Source organism: Pelodiscus sinensis, chromosome 8 (assembly GCF_049634645.1).
Source record: "Pelodiscus sinensis isolate JC-2024 chromosome 8, ASM4963464v1, whole genome shotgun sequence".
NCBI lineage: Eukaryota > Metazoa > Chordata > Testudines > Trionychidae > Pelodiscus > Pelodiscus sinensis.
This window is the reverse complement of record NC_134718.1, coordinates 4,845,806-4,868,308: the sequence shown is the minus strand read 5'-3', so window position 1 is coordinate 4,868,308 and position 22,503 is coordinate 4,845,806. Positions and strand designations below refer to the sequence as shown.

At 44.1% G+C, this 22,503-nt stretch overlaps 1 protein-coding gene across 3 annotated transcripts in view; it reads left to right on the top strand.

Annotated features, from left to right (window-relative positions):
• The window catches only part of LOC102463015 (E3 ubiquitin-protein ligase MARCHF8), a 160,117-nt gene that overhangs the window by 37,450 nt on the left and 100,164 nt on the right, over positions 1-22,503 (top strand). Inside the window, exon 1 of one of the 3 annotated variants that reach the window (XM_075935714.1) lies at positions 19,515-20,226. The exons of the other annotated variants lie outside the window; for them this stretch is intronic. Coding sequence (XP_075791829.1) covers positions 19,819-20,226 — 408 coding nt within the window. The 5' untranslated portion in view covers positions 19,515-19,818. Of the gene's footprint in view, positions 1-19,514; positions 20,227-22,503 lie in introns of those variants that run through there. 3 annotated transcript variants of the gene reach the window in all.

Below are 22,503 nucleotides of genomic sequence, written 5' to 3'. Positions count from 1 at the left end.
ACAACGGAGCCATGTGAATGCCTGTTCTCACATTCTAGAGACATTGTAAACAAGAAGCAGGCAGCATTATTTCCTGCAAATATAAATGCCTTTGTCTTAGCGATTGGCTGAATAAGAAGGATTGAGTGGACCTGTAGACTCTAAAGTTTTGCTTTGTTTTATTTTTAAATGTAGGTAGGTTTGTAAATAATTCTACCTTTGTAAGTTCAACTTTCATTATAAAGAAGTTGCGCTATGGTGAAATCTGTTTAGAGGGCAAATATTTATAATACAAAATGAGGTAAGCACTATGCGCTTTCTATTTTGTGAATATATCGTGGTGCCCCCAGGCTTCTCGTTGTTTTTGCAGATACAGACTAATACTGCTACCCCTCTGAGACTTTTCTATTCTGTGTTGTAATTTAAATCAGTATATTTGAAAATGTGGGACACATCCACAATTATGTACATAAACGGTATTCTATTATTGCTTGAGTGCAGTTAATCATGATTAATGTTTTTAATCACTTGACAGCCCTACTAATAACTGACCTTCCTTAATGGTGGCCTGGAAGAGTTCTTTATGCTTCTGTGGAAGACGTTTAACAAAGGATACAAACTTGTCATAATCCATATCGTCATACTTGGCCACGGTTGCTTGATAGTTTGTGGTCCAAAACTTGGAGGGTCACGGAAGAGTAGGCCTTCTGGTCAAAAAAGGGAATAACTGTTAGCTGACCCCGGCCAGCCACAACCATGCCGCGGGCCTTTTAACCCATGTGTGTGTGACCCGTGTGTGTGTGTGACCCGTGTGTGTGTGTGACCCGTGTGTGTACACTCCCTGATTCTCCTTTCAGGGCTGCAGGGGCAGATCCCAGTGCTAGCGCAGAACCCCATTGTATTCACTTACACGGATCTGATTGCAGGCTCAGGGACTTGCTGAGTTGAGTCTCTCTCCTTCATGGGAGGTGAGTAAGTAAATGCTACTCCTGTTTTGAAGATGGGGAAATGCAAAGCAAAGACAGTTAAATTAGCCAATCTTCTGAGTTAGAGCTGGCAAGACACCAGAGCTCCCATCTTGGATTTTAATCATGTGCTTGCTCTAAGGGGGGAGGGATAGCTTAGTGGTTTGAGCATTGGCCTGCGAAACCCAGGGTTGAGAGTTCAATTCTTGTGGAGGCCATTTAGGGATTTGGGTCAAAAATTTGTCAGGGATGGTACTTGGTCCTGCTGTGAAGGCAGGGGACTGGACTCAATCACCTTTCAAGGTCCCTTCCAGTTCTAGGAGATAGGCAATCTCCATTAATTTAAATCTGTATGCCAGAAACCCAACAAGCATGACAACAGACTAAGGAAGAGAGACCACAGGAATCTGGAAAAACTGCTCTTGTGTCAGCAGTATCTACAAACACAGAATATTTTATGCTGCTTTATGCTCGTCTTGAATTGAATTGTACACTGGGTGGTGAGGGAGGAAGCAAGCAGATGGGGTCTACGTGGAGATGAATTACGGAAGGCAAGCAGAAGGAAGTGGGCTTTGAAGAGGATTTGAAGAAGAAGAGAAGAAAGTCCATCTCTATCAGTGCTAATTACAAAACCTAATGACAATTGATGTAGCAACTGTTATGTAGGCAAAAGTCTTCAGAGTGTGAGCCATAGAGGTTTTCATATGATCAAACTTTTTTGTACATGCCTATATTTTTATTTCATCTGCTTGTTTTATTTCTGGATCCCTTAGTCTAGTGTCTCATAATCTAGACTCTGGAGTTAATATCTTAGCTGTGCTATGGTCTCTGACCTGTAGCTGTTGCATTAAGTTGGAGCTATAAGCTTCCTCTCTTGCTTATTAACTCATAATCTTCTCTGTCTAGTGTTGATGAGCAATGCACTTTACTCCAACAAATTGAAAAACACTTAGCTGAGTTACAGACCTTGGAAAAAAGCCATTCTTTAATGGAAAATCATGCTGTTTACCTACAGCAACTCTGAAGTCTGTTAAGACATGCACATGCATGTGTACACGCATGCAAGTGTATCCGTTAAACCGTTACAGTATGTATCCGTTAAATCTCACAAATCATTTTGGCTTCTATTTTATGAAGTGCCATTGCCAATCTGTTAAGGTCTTTTAGGCCCTCACCCTTGCCTGTGGACTCACCCCTATGCTCATGAAAGCCCCTTTACAGTTACTGGGGTGCCATGTAGAGTTGCCAGGTGTCCGGTTTTGAGCCGGACAGTCCAGTATTTGAGCTTTCTGTCTGGGAAACAAATTGAGAAAATTCCGGACATAGAAATGTTCAGTATTTTCTAATTAAGTTTTTATTATTATCAAGAGTATCAGTACGTAGTTGTGTACTGCCTGGCTGGTAGACACACTCACGCTGCATGAGCGTGTCTACTAGCCAAGCAGTACGCAACTACACAGTGGGGGGGCCGAGACGGGATGGAATCCTTGGGGCCAGACTTGCCCATGCGCCCCGCCAGGACTGTGTGCGGGACGGGACGGGCAGTACCCTGGGATCTGCGTGTGCCTGGGACAGCCCCGCTCCACCGAACTCCCTCCTAGCCAGCTCTGCTTCCTGGCGGCTGATTTCCCCTCGCCCCTTCCCCCTCCCCCCCCCACCACCAGCCCACTCCCCCCAACTCCCTCCCAGCCAGACCTGCTTCCTGCCAGCCTGTCCCCCTTCCCAGCCCCCCGATTACCTCCAGCCAGCCCCGCTCCCCCCGACCCCTCCTGGCCAGCCCTGCTCCCCTCCTAGCTAGTCCCCCAGCCCACCCCACCCCTAGATGTGTGTCCAGTGTTTTTTTTTTTAAACCATCTAGTAACCCTAGTTCTGTCAAAGTGTGAATTCATTGCAAGATCCAGGCCAAAACTAGACAAGTTTGGCAGAGACTTTATCCGTCACTAAATGTGCATTAAGAGGAAGCCGTAATCTTAAAAAAATACTGTTTCATGTTTGCCTACTGTTGCTGCAAGGGGCACACCTAAGATTCCTGTAAGTGAAAGAGTTAGAGAGAGGATTTTTTTCTGCCCGGGTTTGCTTGCCTTGTGCATTTATAACAAAGTGCTGCCATGTTCTGATTCACTATGATCAGTTAATCAGTTTCCTTTGTTTGTGCAATTTACACTGTAAGAAAAAGGAAACTTCATTTTATAAACACTGTAAACTACAAAATGTAGCAGCCAAGCTCAGAGGCAGATGTAAGACTTGAAATTTGTTTTTGAAAAGAGACTCAATTTCAAGTTGTTGGCGTCCATTTGAGAGCTCACAAATCTTGGCAATGTTGTGTCTGGGCTTACAATGGCTTTCTGCTTGTGATTTAATTCTGATTGGGTTTTACACCAGTTAAGAGAGAACTGAACACTCTCTTAAAATGCCTTGCTCTATTCTTCACACTGTTTTACACTGTGCAAAGCTGTTATGCACAGAGCAGCGCATTCTCACACCTAGAAACAAAGTCTACCCTGGGGATCTGTTTACCTGTGGCTGGTCCCAAAAGTCAGAATCCCATGTCTGCTACCCAGTGTGTTTATCTCTTTGCTAGCAGGCAGTGCCTGCTATTTAAAAAAGCTGCTTGTATGTGGCTCTCAAATCAAAGTGCTTTGTCCTTGTTAAGTAGCGTATAAAGGTGTTAGGTGATGACAGTCTGCAGTTCAGGGTTTCATTTTCTGAGTCAGGGCTAAAATCTGACATTCAGACCGAGAAAGAGAAAGATGGCGTATGGTAGCTCTTCAAAGAAGGATTTGATTTTTGCAGGGCTAGATTCTTTTGGTGTAAATTGGCAATGCAGCACTTTTTTCCAGCAAACCTATTTACACCACTAGAGATTCTGGACTTTACAGTTACAATTGCTAATTTGTATTTTGAGTATTCTGAAATGCATTGAAATCTTTGTGGACCTACAAAAGTTTTGTGTACGGCAGGCTGGAAGTTGTAGCTGATTGAAGGCTGGCATTTGGTTTGTTTAACTTGTGTGTTAAATACATGTGTTGTGTGAGAGTTTCTGGTCATGTGTATTTAGATATACACAGAAATTGTTCACTCCCAGCCTGGCTGGGAATACGTGTGCCTCCACTTGCAGCACTAGGACCAGTCAAGCACTGGAACAGCCAGTCTGCCTCCCAGCCCTGTCCTGGGAGCGCTACAGATAGAAAATGTGTATCCACATCCGCACTGCGAGCCATAAAATGCTCCACAGATCTCCACGCAGATTTGCAGCGCTCTAATTATGTAGCTACAAACTCACACCACTCGGTTACAAACCATTTCAAGTGCACAGCTCTTGGCAGTTGCATGATGAAACGGATGCTTCAGGCTGTCTCGACTGCAGGCTTCTTTCGGAAGAGAGCGTCCACGCAGCAAAAGTGCAATGAAAAAGCGATCTGCTTTTCGAAAGATAGCCTCCAACTAATGTGGACACTGTCTCGCATTTCTGTTGTGATTACTGTGGACGGAGTGGCCACCAGGGCACCTGTCTTATTTCCTGAAGGCCCTTTTCTGCATCCACACACCTTTTTCCGAAAAAGGGCTTTTCGGAAAAAGGCTTCTTCCTCGTAGAGTGAGGTTTGCCACAGTCAGAAAAACCCCTCCGTTCTTTTGACTTTCTGCCAAAAGAACTCAATGGCAGTGTGGACACAAGTATTGTTCCGGGAAAAACAGCAGTGTAGATACACCCTCGGACTCCTGCTCCCTTGTTCCTACTAACCTTGGAACAACGCTGTTGTTGTTTGTAGAACAGTGGTAGAGATGTAGCCGTGTTAGTCTGGGGTAGCTGAAGCAAAATGCAGGACAATGTAGCACTTTAAAGACTAGCAAGATGGTTTATTAGATGATGAGCTTTCGTGGGCCAGACCCACTTCCTGTTTGTTGTACTTTAGAGATTTCCTAAAGGGTATAATTGACACTGGGGGCCCAGAGTCAGACTTCCCTTAATTAAATTCTCTCCAGAGAATTTGCTGCTTCTGTAAGGGTGTGCAGTCTGTATCCTGCAGCAATGTAACACCATGAACACCCAAAGAACACTGAATTAAGGGGAGTAGTCTGAAGCTAAAAGAAAATCCAGCTTGTGAGCTGTCAGCTGCCTGACGTATTTGGTGTGACAACAAGGATGTTTGCTTCAAATCTTAATTAGCTTGGTAAAGTTTAGGAATTGTGGTTTGATCTTTTTGTTTGTTTTGTAACAAATTCTGGCTTTTATGCCCTACTACTTATAATCACTTAAATTTATTTCTAGTTAAAAACAAAAACTTGTTTTCTTGGTTTTTATCTAAACTGGTGTGTGTGCTTGGTCTGTTTGGAAAATCTCGACTCAGGATAACCCATTGTTGGAGCGATGGATTATTTATGAGCTTATACTGCCCACTGGGCAACTGAACGGTATAATATGCACATTTCTGGGGGCCAAAGCTAGGACTGAGGGATATGCAAGTGTCTCTCTGGACTTATTCGTGGATGGCTGGGAAAGCATTCACATGTTCAGTGGGGAGTGACTTTACATACTAGTGACGGTGAGTGAACAGAATCTGGTGTGGTAAAAGGCATGCCGAGGTCAGAAGACATCACAGTGTATTCCCCTGGGGAATGTGTCAGACATTCTCAGGGCTTGCCAATAACATTACCAGTGATAACTGCCTCGCATGTTGCTTGAGCAATTGAACTGGCTCATGAGTCGGAGTTGGAGAAGAACTGTGAGCGATCAAGAGAAGGTTTTGATATGGTAAAAACATGTGGATCCAAAGCATTAAACAATGACTGTGTCATGGACCATTTCTCCTCCTCTTTCATTTTATCATGATAGTCCTTCATAACCTGGTGTGTGGCCTTTCTTCAGCCGGTTGTAGCTTTGTGTTTCCCATTAGTTGGCTGATGACTTCCTTCAAGCAGGTAACAATGCAAGGATTAAGGACTTCCTTTACCATGGTACAAGTCTGTAATACAATTTAAGAGACTCTGTGAGTAGGGTTGCCAGATGGTTTCAACAAAAATACCAAATACTCTAGACATTACATCACAATCTACATTACATCTGATTTAGAAAATACTGGACATTTATATTTGTTTCCCGAACAGAGACCTCAAATACTGGATTGTCCAGTTCAAAACCAGACACCTGGCAACCCTGTCTGTGAGCAATGCAGTTATTTCAGCCAACACATCATTTTATTTGTTCTTGGAAGTTGTTTTTCTAGTGACTATCATGTCAGCCAGAAGGGTTTGTATCCCTCTCCAGGTTCTCTTTACACTTAGGCTTTGATAAAAGTCAAAGTAGTCTTCTTTCCAGTGTCAGCACAATGTCGTTTGCTGTGGGAGGTCTCAAAGTCTGGATTTTTTCCCTCCATCTTAGAGCAATTTCCAAGATATTAAGGCCAAAAGAAATTGGTGTGATTAACTAATTTGACCTGTTGTATAGCATAGGTTGCAGGATTTCCTTGTATTAATTGCTGCTTCAGTTGCTGCAGCAAACAGGCAGTTCTCATTGGCTGGAAACTAGCCACTGGGAGCTACAAGATTGTAGTGGAGGTGGGGGCATCACACACACAGTCTCTCCCCTTTCTCCTGGCTTCACAGCATTCAGAGAGTTGCTCTCAGTAGCATGCAGGGGCAGGGCAGGCAGGGAGCCTGCCTGAGGCTCCTGCAGGCCGTATTTTGTCTGCCGCTGTTTTAACAAAACATTCAATCTTGATTTAAACATATCCAGTGATGGAGAATCCACCACGACCTTTGGTGAATTGCTCTAAAGGTTCATTGCCTTTGCTATTGTGAAATTGCGACTCATTTTGAGCCTGAATGTGTCCAGTTTCAACTGCCAGGCATACGTTCTTGTCATTTCTTTCTCCATTAGATTGAAGAACCGTGTTGTTAATTTTCCATTCCCACTATAGCAGCGGCTCCCAACCTTTTCCAGATGGGGACCCATTTTGACAATTCAGAAAGACTTGGTGACCCAAGGCAATTCAAAAACGGGAAGGGGGGGGAGCAGAGCCACCTGGGGAGACACTTGGTGACCCTTTTGAAATGTAATGGTGACCCGTATTTGGGTAGTGACCCATAGGTTGGGAAACCCTGCATTATAGGTACTTACAGACGGCTGTCAAGTCACTGCTTAACTTTCTCTTTGATCGGCTAAATAGATTGAGCTGCTTGACCTTCACTGTAAGGCAGGCTTTCCAATCCTTCTTTGACCAGTCTCCAATTTATCAACATCTTTCTTGAATTGTGGGCACCAGAACTGGATATAATACTCCAGCAATGATCGCACCATTGACAAATGCAGAGGTAATTAGACTTCCCCAATCCAACTTGAGATTCACCTATGTATACTCCTTAGCCCTTTTGACCCACCATGTCACACTCACCCCTCATGTTCACCTGATGACTTGGCATCTTTTGGATGCATAGAGAGCATTTCTGCTATAAGAAGATGCCTTTTTGGAAGGCCTGTGTCTTTCCTTTTTGAGGACCCAGAACGAAAACCTTAAAGCTTTGTGCTCCATGACAGCTAAGCAGTTTTTGTCTTCATGTTATGGTGTGCTATGCACCAAGTGACACTGTAGATTATGCTAGGTTGATGACTATTTTGTGTGTGATACTGCAGAATGCATATAACATTTGCAATGTAGCTATGCTGTTAATTTTGTATACGTATTTCTGTGATGCCTGTCATGGTATCTGGGCTGCTCAGCTATTTGAAGATGCATGAAACAATCTCTAGTTAATATAATTTCTACCTCCCCTTCATCCGTCGATGGTGAGTTTTGCCATAAAGCCAATTTAGGCACTTAAAATTAGTCTGAATCTGGCTACATAGCAGCTGGCTACGTAGCCTAACATTGCACAGTCCCGGATGTTATCCTCAGCAAGTGGTTTGAACAGATGTTTGCAAGTTTGTATAAAGCTGAAGCCAGAACAAACAACTGTGAAATCTTTTGGCTGACCCCAGAATGTCAGAAAGATCCCCTTTCAGTCCGTTTTAGATGTTTACTGGAACACAGAGGCCTGAAAGTTCACTATTTGGGTAGTGACTGCAGGTTTGGCTTGTTGCAACCAATTGAAACACTCACTGATTTTGCATCTTGAGTTCCCTAAACTGTTAATGCAACAGCAGTTACATTAGTTCATTTCTCTTTAAATGATGCAAAATAGCTTCCTTCCCTTTTTTCCACAATCCTTTTGACTGTTGACCAGCATCAATTACTGGATTTATTAAACTATCCATTGGCTGAGATTTTCAAGTGTCCCTTAAAATTGGATGCCTCACTTCTTGGTGTGCAGTTTGAGACAGCCAGGGCCTGGTGTTCACATGCGAATGATGGATATTCATCACCTTTGCCAGTAAAGATCTAGGGTGAGAGGGGAGTTCTGTCTCAAAGGCTCCTCCAAGTTCATAAATACTTAGCTTTGAAGGCCAGAAGGGACCATTAGATCATGTAGTCTGCCCTGTTTCATTTAGTCATTAAATGTTTAATTGTGTTGTGCCCAGTAATTTCATTCTGACTAAGACATTCCATCCACAAAGGCGTCCAGTCTGATCCGAGAATCTTGTTAGAGGGCAGCTCCCCCACTTGCCTTGCTAGGAGAGACTCACAGCCAGCAATGTCTGATGTCCCCATTCCCTTCCTCTCAAGGCAGGATTTTTAATAGCTCATTTTCCCCTGGATCTTAGGCTCAGGCCTAGGAAAAAGTAAACCTGTTAATCCAGCTGCAGCTGGGAGGTGGCATGTTCAAATTCATGGCTGCTCCCCTGTTTCCTTAGGGACTCTTGGTATTCATACTGGACAGACTTTGTTTGTCCTTCTTCCATTTCCTATTTGTGGCCCCTTAGCGGCCTCCTTTTGGGGTAGCTCCATTCAGGCTTACAACATAACATCAACTAGATACACTGAGGTGTGTATGATTAATAAAAATGAGTACAGATAGCTCCCCCACTTCCCACAGCAGCATCCCAGTATTGGTCTCTCGCGTGCCGTACACAGAGGTAAAATCCGCTCCCTGCTCAGACCCACTGTTGCCCTCTTAAGGCATCTAAGGCTCACGGTAGCTCTTTCTGCCACAGAACCACGTTGGCAGCTCATGTCCAGTTGCTTGTCAGCTTTGACCCCTAAATACAGCTCAGAGTCCTGCTTTGCAGGATACAGTTCCTCACGTGCTGTAGATCTAACGTGGGATCCTTGTTCCTGGAGGATGGATAAGCTGGCATTTGGCTGCATTGACGCACGTTTTGTTTGAATGGTCCCAGGTTACCCAGGGATTCAGATTACTCTGTATGACTGCTCCATTCTCCTTGCTATTTTACCACTCCGCCAATCTTTGTGTCATCTGCCAGATTTAACAGCAATGATTTTATATTTACTTCCACATCATGTTGAATAGCTTCAGGCTTAGTACAGCTCCCTGTGGAATGCGGCTAAAAACACCCCTATTCAGTGTCGATTCCCTCCTGACAGCTACTTCCTGAGACCTGTCAGTTAACCAGTTCTTAATCCACTTAGTGCGGCGCAGCAGTCTGATCAAAAAACTGGCAGCATGCTACGTCAGCCACCTTACAGCATCTAAGTGCACTATGTCTCGTTACCATGTATTCATCGAGCTTGTGATTTTTGTCTGGATCTGCTGATCTTCATGCTCGTTTCTGTTGAAAACAGACTCGTTCAGTGACTAACACGGCGACATTTCTACCACTGAAATATTTCAGTTTCTCACTGGATTTGGGGCATCCTCCGAGACTCTCCTAAGCTCTTTTCACTGGGGACTCTCAGTGCGATATACCTCTGTCACATGGCTCAGCATCTTCATCGTTGAGTCACGACCCTGTTAATTTCAGTTGACTTTTTTCCATCCCCAAATCACCATGCCAATCCAAGTGTTCTGCTTGTACGTTGGCTAGCACAGTTACGCCCTGACCTGGCTGGGGCCCACAGCAATATGAATATTGAATAGTAATAAAGCAAACTCATTTGATGAAATCCTGGTGGTGGCAAACCCAGGATATGGACAGAGAGGGGATGAGAGACTGCACTAGTGGGACTGGCAGTGTGTCACATTGTCACATGATGCCGGTGAGGGGGGCAAAGTGGCCTGTAAAGCTAGGAGCAATGCAGGAGGCAGTGCCTTCAGCTCCTGCAGATAGGGAGGTACATAGTCCTTTCCCTACCCAGAAAGCACCAGTATCTCTGACTGGCATTGGCAGGAGCAGGGTGTGGGGGTCTGACTCCTGTGAAAGTCTCAGTGATGCAGGGGCCCAAGGCTATTGGGAGAGAAATCGACCTGGATTCTCAAGGGCACCAATTCACTGAGCAAATGGGGACTGTAGTGAGCACCAGAACCTCCTTTTTCAGGTCTCGCCCGTGGTTACTCTCTCCTCTGCTAACACGCAGAGGGAAGAACTTGCTCCCCTCCTCCATCTATGTGAGCGTGGGCTACTTCTGGCCTTTTTACAGCCACAATGATTTTTCTGATTGGCTCAGCAGGTCTGTGTCAGTCATGCATCGCTTGTTACTGGGCGGACACACCCTGCAGAGACTCACCAGCATACTTCTGCCTAAAGATTTTCAGCTACCGCACGTAGTCAACCACTCGTGTGTGGCTTTGCAAGAGAGGTGAAAGAGGGTCCCGTAATGCTTGCAGGGTGTCCTGACTCTCGAATTGATCTTCCTTTTCAATAGTTGTTTGCATTATGATGCCTTTAATAGTAGCCAGCATCCCAGCTTTGCCTGTCCTTTTGAAATTCTTCTGTTTCACAGAAGAGAATACATTTGGGGAAGGCAGAGGGAATCAAACTTGTGTGATGTGTAGCATCAGTGTATCAGTCTGAAAATGTTTAAACTAGAACACAGCCCAACCCAAAGCCATAGATCCAAACACACTTTGTTCTTTTGGTATTTATTCCTCTTCATTAACTGTTATGAATGAGCCACCACCGCCCTGTCTTAACTGGCCTCATTAACACTAGTCCTACATTTGGTAATTAACTTTCTTCTTTTCATATATATACACACCCCTGCTTATATAACTTCTACTCCAGTTCATCTGATGAAGTGGGTTTTACCCGCAAAAGCTTATGCCCTAGTAACTGTTAATCACTAAGGTGCCACAAGCCTCCCTCCCTCCCCTGATGCAGACTAACATGTCTACTCCTCTGACATTTGATACCTGGATCTCAATTTTGCAAATGGAGCAAACTAAAATATGGAACTTTGGGGGTTTCAGACTCTGGATTTTGCAGCACAAGCCCATCAGTTCAGAACTGGTGTTTTCTGGTTGTTTGCCATTACTGCTTTGAGAGGACTTTGCACTTCCCTAAAATGTCTTTTGAGATTTTTAACTAGTAAATTACAGCGGCAGATAAGAAACAAGCCACTGACGTGCTTTTCCTCTCTGAAAAGTGATTCTGCAAAAATGGAACAGTGCGGCTCCATGTTTATTCTCCCTCTGAAATATACTTGGGGGAGGGTGGTTGTTTTTTACACAAAGATACGTTGGCTTTTTACTGTGTGCTTTTCTTTTCTTTTTTTTAAATTAAGTGCCATGCCAGCAAGTGTAGCCTGGGCACCGAATATCACACTTGGATCTCTCTTCCTTGCACTTGGCCACAAGTCAGGAGGGTTCTGCAGGCGGCCAGTGACATCTACGCAGCCTTGTTCCTGTGATAGATTTACACGGGGGTAACAGATTGGAATTGAGTAAAAGTAGATGAAATCCCTTCCCTTTCTACCTTGCTGCTTACCGGGAATCTAGTTGACATGTGTTCACTTGAAGAAGAAATCCCTCTCTCACATAGTCCATCCCCTGTCCTGACTCCTGAGTCCACCCCATGTCCTGAGCCTCCCACACCCCTGCTTTGAGTCTCTCCCCGCAGCTTTCCAACCCCCTAACATGAGTTAAGGACCCAAGGAACACCAGGTACATCTGCTAGAATTAAAATATTTAAAAATGGAGCAGAATCCTTTTTTCTTGACTTCTTAAAAACAGATACAAACCACCTTTTTTTTTCCTCCCCTCGCTGTACCGATTGGGGTTTTTGTTTGTTTTTTAAATCAGTCCTGGCCTTTCTACTAGTTGCAAAGGCAGCTTGAAAAGCTGTCAGCAGAAAAATGATGAACAGACGAGGCAAACGCTTTTGGCGTTTATAGCAGAAACTCTACATCTTCTCTCTGGAATCCTGACTTCAGTGGGCTTTGGATCAGGCCCATAATGCTTGTACTTGATGGGGGCCTCAGCCTCAAAGTTCAGATTCCAACTTCACCCCAGTTTTGGGTTGGCCCATTGTGAAGCTAGAGGCTAGATTGGATTACCCAATCTCCAGTTAGCGCATTCCTCTTAAAATGGCCTTGTTGGCATCTCAAGACAGGGTTCGTTTGTTGCTGTTGATCTGGCATCTGATCGATTTATTTTTAGTTTATTTTCACTTCTGGAGAACCCCTTGTAGTTCCCCTTGGTAGACTTCCTTTTGCTTTGTCCTTCTTTTTACCCGCACTGAGGAGGGAGTGATCCAGTTAGTTCCTGCTCGTGAAGTCTGTAATGCGGCCTAGAAGTGGAATTTATCTGAACTCTGACGCATCTTTTGGGGCCAAAATGCAGAACAAGGATCCACAGCCGTGGGCACGATGCAGGAAGCGATAGCCGCCCCCAGGTCGTCCTGCGAAACATTTAGCCTTCCAGTTATCTAGTCCGCATGTTCTAGTCAGTAATTGAATGAGCGTGTAAGGGAGTGAAGAACAGAGGCCTGGCATCACAGGGGCTAAACAAAGCCTTTTGGCTCCGCCCCGCTTTACCTGTAGCCAATGCCAGGCCTGGAGGGAGGATAAAAGGAAGGAACCTGGCTCCGTTAGGGGCTGACGAGTAAGAAGACCGGAGCGTGTGGCTGACCCTCCCCCATGCTTTGCGAAATGGACTTATGGACATGAATGTACCTAGCTCAAAGGTGCTTTGAGCGAATTCTTTTGTGTAACCCTTCAATCTCCATGTCATGATCTGCTGGTTCTGTTTCTGACTTTGATGTGTGTATCATTTGTGTGTCTAAATTGAAACCTGTGGAGTGGGGGATACTCTTTGGGTTTCAGATGTGTGAATGAGAGACATGGAGGGCGTTACCCTGGGTGCCTTGATGAGCAAGTGTTAAACAATCGCTTTGGTCCTTAAGTCTGCGCAGGGACTGGTCGGGAGCGGCCTCAATTTCTTACAAAAAGAATAGGAAAGCAGGGGCCTGGGTCTTTGGGCTGGGCTGCACCTGAAGGAAGGGGCCAGAGACCTCAGGGTGGGGAGACGGCCCTGGTTTGGAGGGGCAGCTAGAAAAGAGGGGTTAGGGTGAGTGTGAAGGGTTTGTACCGAGGTTTCGGTGTAGAATCAGCCAAGTGTTCTTTGGGGGCTGTCCCTCGGTCCTTCAACATTCTGAATTGGGAAACTGAGGCTATACTGTATAGGAAAGGAGTTCTTTAAACTCCCAATCCCCATGCTGGGCTGCTTGCTATGCAACTTTTGGCACTCCTGACAGGGCCCCGGAGTGCTAGAAGTAGGAATGCCAGCAGCCAACCCTGCCTCTCTCACAATGAGACTTTGGTTTTTAAAATGACGTTTCTAACCCGTTTGGGTGCAAAGGCAGCCTTCCCAGTGAAAATCAGCGTGGGGCTGTCTTCCCCAGACTTGGCATCTCTAACCTGCTTCCCTCTTGACAACACGCATCCTTGTGCCTTTTCCCAGTCTGTTTTTAGAGTCTCAAGCGATATAGCTTCCATCACTCCTTCTGGGAAACAGATTCACAGCCCGGAATATTTCACGGTCTAACAATTCTTCCCATACATGTTACCTTCTCTTATATCCCTTTGTGCTATCGAAAACAGTTCCTTTCCCTCCATTGGAGGGGGAACTTTCACCTATTTGCTGGCTACTACTAGAACTGCGTAAATACAGTCCAGTAACTGATTTCAGCCTCTCCTTGTTTGGTGGCTGTAACCAATTGGTTTTTAAATGGGGGGTTGCCCCAAACTCACTCTCGTTTCCATTTCACTTTGAAGTATGGTTTTTTTTCTCTTTAAAAAACAAATATTTCAAAATGAAAAGTCAACACTTTTCAACCTTTTTTTTTTTTTTATTCTTCATTATTTCTCCCCGGACCAAAGTACTTGCTAAATGTAATCCTTCGCTACAAATAGCTTTGACTCAAAACTGCATTTTCAGTGAATAATATATTTATGCAGAAAATTTCACCCAGCTGAAGCTGTTATTTTGTCCCACTTAACTGAGTTGTGCTTTTTTCAGCATCTCCACACAAGTCCTTCCCTCCAGCTTCCTAACCATTGTCTTGCTCTCTATCACAATCATCATAGAATCGTAGAACACTAGGACTGGAAGGGACCTCGAGAGATCATCAAATCCAGTCCCCTGCCCTCACGGCAGGACCAAGCACTGCCTAGATCATCCCTGACAGGCGTCTGTCTAACCTGCTCTTAAATATCTCCAGTGATGGAGTTTTCACAACCTCCCTAGTCAATTTATTCCAGTGCTTCACCACCGTGACAATTAGAAAGTTTTTCCTAATGTCCAACCTAAATCTCCCTTGCTGCAGTTTAAGCCCGTTGCTTCTTGTGCTATCCTCCGAGGCCAAGGAGAACAATTCTCCCCCTTCTTCCCTGTGATACTCTTTTAGTTACCTGAAAACTGTTGTCATGTCCCCCTCTGTCTTCTCTTCTCCAAACTAAACAAGCTCAGTTCTTTCAGTCTTCCCTGATTGCTCATGTTTTCTAGACCTTTCATTATTCTTGTTGCTCTTCTCTGGAACCCTTTCCAATTTCTCCACATCTTTCTTGAAATGTGGTGCCCCAAACTGGACCCAATACTCCAACTGAGGCCTAATCAGCGCAGAGTAGAGCGGAAGAACGACTCCTCTTGTCTTACTCACAACACTCCTGCTATTGCATCCCAGAATCATGGTTGCTTTTTTTCCCCAAGTGTCACACTGTTGATTCCTATTTAGCTTGTGGTCCACTCTGACCCCCTAGATCTCTTTCTGCCGGACTCCTCCCTAAACAGCCGCTTCCCATTCTGTGTGTGAAACTGATTTTTCCTTCCTAAGTGGAGCACTTTCCATTTGTCCTTATTAAACTTCGTCCTATTTACTGCAGACCATTTCTCCAGTTTGTCCAGATCATTTTGAATTATGACCCTGTCCTCCAAAGCAGTTGCAACCCCTCCCAGCTTGGTATCCTCTGCATTTTGTCAATATCTAATAATGAAAGGGCCAGAATTTCTTTTGAAATGACAAACCTCGTTAGAAATGAGATCACAGCACTTCCAGGCAAATGAGGTCTAGCGTGTCCCCTGATGAGAGCACGCTAATCCTGTTGCTCTTTAATTGTGACGCTTACACCTGCAATTTCTTAACCTGTGACGAATGAAGAGCACAAATTGTTGCATTACTTGAGTCCATTAGATTAGCCAAGGTTCAGAGAAGTGACCCATTTTACAACCATTATTTAAAAATGTTTTACCAGTCGGGTAGTCATTCACCTCCTCATGCTGCCTGTTTCAGGTTGTGTTACAGTGTTTAGCATAGACATCAGAGGGTTATGATTGGCAGCACAGAATTTTTCATAAGGTCTGAAAGCATGATTTCTGTGTAATGAGCAGATGGCCTAGCAAAGAATTCCCCCAGGAGACTGCAGTTATTTAAAAGTGAGAGGCTGTACAGGATTTGACTGTAAAATGAACTGGCCGGACAGTAGCACAGGTACTTAACAAAAATGGTTCAGCCTGGCCCCTACATTAATGCTGCACATGTTGTTATTTTAAGTCTCCTCTAATAACTGCTCATGGATGGAAGCCAGTTTTGCTATGAAGGGTTGTTTTGCCAACCTGATGTCTCTGCTGAATTTTTCCGTTTACAGTGGCAACGCTGTCGGGCCCACGGTGATGCTATAGAGCGGCTGTTAATTTTTAAATGAAGTACAAAACCATGAGATCAGTTAATTGGTGTTGTGAAGACTAACTACATCCTCTTTTCATTTAAGAAAATAAAACACGTTTTATTTTCAGGCCAAAGGAATTAATAGGACTGCCACTCCCCAAGCATTTCGAAACCATGAAGCATGCCCTCAGAAATCACGAGATGGACTTAAAATCTCGAGATCTTTTTAAAGTGATAACTTTGGGGTTCTCTGTATTTAATTTCTGGTTTTAAACACACTAGCATTTATGTTTCCAAGGGCTGGGGTTGGATTTCCTGAAACTCTGCAACTATGAGAGCCATAAACTTTCTTTCTTTTAAGAAAGTCGAGATTCTTAAGTTAATCATTTGGCTCAGGTACTGGGGTTTTAAGGAAAAGGCAAAATATTGAGACTTGGAAACCCTGGGGTAATTTAAAGCAGTGGTCCCAAAATTTTGGGGTTGCTTTTTCTTTATTTCCTCTCTAGGTGCATCTGACCACCGTTTTAAAGGAATCCTTCAGACATAAATGGGCCTCTCTTTGAAAAAATATTGCTTGCATTACTCATGAAATCTTCTTAGCGGTTCCTTTCTATGGGGGGAAAATATACTGTAAACTCTCATTAGTCATGTTTTTAGTTGATCTGCCCTATGACCAACGTTTAATTACTCCCATGCTTGCATCAATGTGTTCTGATGTGTCTTGCATGGAAGAGTTGCATGCCAGTTCTAGTACATAATGGGCCAGATGCTATCATCCTTGGGCAGGCAGAAGCCCAGTAATACTAGATCGAGGACTAGTAATAGGACCCTTTGTTTCTCTTGCTTCAGGGTCAATTAAATGCAGGTGCACGAAACTTACGAATAGACGTGTACATTCAGAAGGAAAAATAGACACCCCCACCCCGACTTTGACCTGAAATACTGATGTATCCAAAGCGAGATAACAGCTTTCCCAATAAAGATCTAAGGAAACAATATAAAATAGCACCTTAATCAACAGATCTTTCCCCCTGTGCATTAATTCTCAGCTCTGCATTCTAGCAAACAAGTTTGTATAGTTCTTGTCACTTCTGTTAGCTCTGCGAAGCCAAAACACTTCTGGGAGAAGGAGCTGGATTTGATTCTTGCTCAAGCATTATCAAGAGACCTGTTAATAAATTTCCAGTTGCAGGGCCAAGTTGAAGAGAAGGGAGTTGCACAGGAATAACTGGGGGCAGAATTATGGTATGTAGAAGGTGTGTAAGTTGCCTTGTTTCTTAGAAAACATTGAACACCACATTTCAGATATTGCAATATCTTGAAAATAATCTAAATGCATTTTGGGCAGTAACCCCCTACTGAAATGGCCCTTGCTATAGTAGCATCCCCAAACATATATACAGGCAGTTCTCACTTGAAGTCCAAGATGCATTCCGTGTGTGTGTGTGTGTGTGTGTGTGTGTGTGTGTGTGTGAGAGAGAGAGAGTGAGAGAGAGAGAGAGACTTCAGAGAGGGGAATGGGAGGACTTATAACGCATCAGTTCCTACAAGCATCAACAGCTTTAGTGCAAAATAGATGTATACCAACGCGACTTATGGGGGGACACCCTGTACTATATAAACTCCTTTTGCACTATATATAATGTGGAAGAAAGTGGCATACCTTTGGGAAAGAATGGATCAATGGGGCACTCTTTGACTTAGATTAAACAGCTCTTGTTGGTCCCAGATCTTTTCCCTCTAGCGTCTAAGGACAGGTCTACACTATGGGGACAGGTCGATCTGAGCTACGCAATTTGAGTTACACTACTAACTCTACTCAGATGTAGGTCAAACTACTTACCACAGGGTCTGCATCATGCTTGGTCAACAGAAGAAACTCTCCCATCGACTCCCTTTACTCATCTTGTTCCAGTGGAGCACCAGCGTCATCAAGGGAATGAGTGATTGGTAGTTGATTTAGTAGGTCTTCACTAGACCCGCTAAATCAACCCCCAATGGATTGTTCGCAGCATCAATCCACCCTGTAGCTGTGACATAACCTAAGGCAGTGTCTGTACTGTCACTCATTTGGTGTAATTTGTGTTGCTCAGGAGTGTGATAAACCCATCCCCTGATCCTGGAACAACCAAAGTTACACCGATCTAAGCGCCAATGTTTCTCCTCCTGCCATAGCTGCTATCATTTCTCAGGGGTGCATTAATCTAGCTGGTGAGAGAGCTCTTCCTTCAGGTTAAAGTAGCTGTACTCGAGAGTTACAACAGCACAGCTGCGCCGGGGCAGCTCCTTGGCTTTGGTGTTCCTGTTAGTAAAATAGGAATAGCAAGAGAGGGGTGGAGGAAAAAACAGGGCCAGATTTTTAAAAGTGAAGAACTCTAGGGTTTTATGCAAAAAAGTGCATGCAACCGCACATCTAATTTGCATGTAGTTCCCACAGTTGTGTTTGCAAATGTTTGCATCTTTTCACAGAGGTTTTTGTGAGTCTTGTGATACTTGCCATTTTTCTGAAAGCAGAGTGACCCATCAGGAGAGGCAATCCAATTTTATATAAACTCTTTGACCAGAACTGGATCCCTTCCGTTGAGGAGCGAACTTGGGAGAGAGCTGGGGGTGGAATGCAGGTGCTGCTGCAGTTTCAGACCTTCCTGGAAGCATGGGGTCATGAAGAGAAACTGGAGCGAGCGAAATCCTCCCACGCTGCTACATATGGCAGGTGCAGAGCCCCTCGGGTGCTATTCCCGTCGAAGCACGACATGGCCTAGCACAAGTCATTGCAAAATTCCAAGGCTTCCGTGATCCAGACAAAAATGTACCATGCTGGGAGGCCTTCAAAAGTGGACAGCAGGTAGGCAGCGTCTGCTGCTTATTGCACAGCCAGATACTTTCATACTGGTTTCCCGTGCTCTGTCGTATTCGATGGATAGCTCTTTGTGGCCTGGGCCATCTTTTTGTTCTGTTTGTACAGTACCTAGTACAGTAAAGCCCTGATTCATAATTGTGGCACCTAGGTACTGTCGCCAAGATAAATCATCGTGCTACAATCACCTTTCCTGCACGAGAAACGACTTGCCAGGTGAGAACGTGGACTCTTGTGTACAGACCTGCTTGGTGAAGCTAAGTCGTGTGACTTTGAACAGCGAACAGATGGCTTAATGAGAGACCAAATTGTTTGTAGCATAACTGACAACCAAGAGCAACGTCATTGGCAGCAGCAGATTTGCAATAGTGCAGATAACAGTAGATACTGTTGCACATGCCGCCGTGCTAAACGTGCTCGTGAAGAGGAGCCTTACAGCGTCACATTCCGTTGCGTTTCCACCTTTCTGAAACAAGCGGTACTGTGTTGTGTAGCTCTCAAAGTTAGGCCAAGACATCTGAACCTTGTGCCCAGAGGAGACACATGTAAACGTGATTGGGTGGTCATCATTGTCAGGGAGAGGGCCGGGCAGCTCTTCCTCCTCCCCCAAATTCTTCTAAACAATCTGTCCCAGCTTTAAAAATGACCAGTTAACATGCCGGCCAGAGAATACGTTTCCTCATTCCTCTTTTCTCATCAAAGCAGCTGGACACTTTGAGCAGCATTTGGCACAGCGACAGGCGGGGAGACAGCCTGAGGGTCCTTCTAGACTGCGGTGGGCGGGATTCAAATATGTGGTGGGCCAGATGCAGCCCAGGGGCTGTGTTTTCCTAACCCATGTCATTTACCTCCGTCATCCGTGCTGAGATCTTGGTTTTGTATTTACTTGTGGAAGCCACATCAGCTGCAGAACCACTGTACACTTTTACTAGGACTGTATCACCTGCATGTATGGCTCAGTGCTAAACAGGATCTCTTCTGTCGGTATCTTTGCGGAGCTGGACATCTGAAAACCCCATTTTAAAACAAACAGCCTTGCTCCTTTGGTGCATTCTTTCCTCTATGTTAGTTACTTTCATTTCATGGACTCTGGGAGATTTTGTATGATTCACCTCACACGGATTGCTAAAGATTCTTACACCACGAACTGCTGGTTTTGGAGGAGGAGGTGGAAATCAGCTGCTGGAAGGAATGAAGCATGTTCATGGGAGTTCTCTTTCATTATTTATTCACAAGCTCTGTCCTGGGAATCAGCTGGAGGAAGTAGTTCGTCCAGTTTGAGCTATAGGAGTATTCTACTTAGGGGGCTTATACAAGCCTGGACAAGTGCAGTACCAACTCTTTCTCTTCATCTGCAGGCAAATGTAGGGCAGTCAGCAGCTGTGTCTGCACAGCTCGGTCTCTTTAGTCTGGATAACAGGAGACATGCAAGAAGGGGAAGCCACATGAAGGATACACACATGCATTCGTGCTGGAAAATGAAGCTACAGGTAGGAGAATGCCGTGTCAGCAGAATACCTTGGTTTATGGTTCACTGTAGGGGTTGCATATGTCTATCAAGATGGCCTGCTGACGAGGCTCCTCATTAGCGAGCTGTGCCAACAATCCCTTTCTGTGTGCTACCTTGTTCCAGTCTAATAATGAACTCGGGTGGTTTTAAAATCCTCTCCAATTTGTGCTAGCGTTCTCTCCTGACGGCATTAATCCTTTCTGAGAGAGAGAGCACGCTGCCTTTTAACTTTCATATGTTAATGCTGAAATACGCTGAAACCATATTAGTCCTTTGATCCATATTTTTAAAATGTGGGGTGTTTTTTTTAACATTGAGAAGATCTTTCTAAAATAGAGCTCTGAATGAGCGAGTGTGAAAAAGCGCAAGCTCCCAGAATGCTGGCAGAATCTATTTTAAGTCGTGTTCCTTTTCTACTAGATCCATGTTCTAATGCTGAGTGAAGAGTTCAGCACAAGATAAAGGAGGAGATTTACAAAACCCTGTGGCACAATAACAAAGGGTCTTTGTTCTATTTCTGAACATTCTTTGCATCGCTGTGTGTGTGAGACACACACTGACCTGATTTCATTTGGCAAGAACCTTCAAACGTTGTCATTTGCTTTGTGTGGCTTGTGCAGTATAGATGCTGTCCCGAGCTGTTAAACTTTACCGATGGTTTTAAAGAGAGAGAGAGGGAGGGGGGGAAAAGCTACAGTGGGTTGCTGGAAAACCCAATGTGAAATAGCAAAAATTCAGAGTCTGCTAGACAATTAGGACAACATGGTGTGTTGTGATGCATAGACACTTGTTGGGGGGTAGCTGTAAATCCAGTCCGGGGTCTAGTAAATAAGCGTTGCTGGTGGAAGCAGAAATTGTCAGATTTATGCAAAATCCCATGGAGAAGATTAATGATCATGTGGTTTTGCTGAAGCTTCAATATACGTTGTATGCCATTGTGTCCTTTCCAAGATGACTCATTCACACAAGTACAGTGTGTATGTATACATAGAAGTAGCATTGAAATACTGTATTTCCTTTTATCCAATTCAAATTTTGCTTATAATCACAGTAGATTTAGCTGTAAATTGTATGACATGATAATGTCAGGAGTTTTGACCATCAGAAATGTTTGCGAGTCCCCATAATAGTTTGAAATCAACAGTCACTGGATCACTTTCAGCTATTGTTTGCTATACTTCATGCTTTAAAAGTTCTCGGGGACCAAATAAAATAACCACACTGGTATCTGATCGGTCCTTTATATTTCAGAGATGTGTCTATCTCAGTCATAAATATGTATCTGAGTGAGATTAACACATTCTGTAAAATATATGTCGAATATGCTTTCTTTTACAAAATATGGTGCTTAAAACTGATTTAGCTCAGACAGTGTGACAGTATTCATCCCTTTTAGTGAGCTAACTAACAAGAGGGCTTTGGACTTCTGTAAGTAAAATCTGAAATGCTTTTATTTAAAATTTCAACACCTAATGCTTGAATTAACGAGATTTCCAAAGTGGGGGCTTGGAAGGAGGGGATCTGGGGTCGTTTCACTTGTGTGACTAAATCGCTATGGTGCACAAAGGTCTGAAAGGTTGTTTTTCCAAAAATCCCATGTGTTTTGGTTTTTTTTTTCCCCCCAATAGTCTTTAGATGGGATTTATGTACACGGAGAATTTTAGGGAATTCTCCCACTGTTGCCATACCGGCTGTCCAGCAAGTGCTAATGTTAGTTTCCTGTTGTTTTCACCACTGTTTCCTCTAGCCCTTTTCTGAGTTTGTCTAGTGCGAGAGTGGCAAAAACACCTGTGGCCAGTCTGTGCTACCATGCCAGAGCGAAGCCAGTGGAAGAATTCCCTCAGATTCTTGGTGTACACAAAGCACTGGATACCAGCAAGGATTGTGACATCAGCGATGTAAAATCTGTTTAGTGGAGAGGGAAAGTCATTTGTATTCAAGTTTCTTAAAACTCTGTAAAGTAAAATCAATGGTAAGCAAAACAACAAATAAAAATTCCCAAGTGCCTGAGAAACAAGCGAGAAGGAAGATGCCTTTGTTAAAGATCCTCCACATTCACCCATTTCAGCTAAGAGCTGAGAAATAAACAAAATGCGAACTGAGCAAAACCCTCTTTAGCAAAACCAGGAAAGATGAGACTTGTCACTTGATATTTTTAAAAGGAGTAAGCAAGCAGAATAAAATAGGGCACAAGTCTAATTGTCCTGCTTATTTCTTCAGGTCACCTTTACCAGGGACTGAGCCAAAATAGTATTGG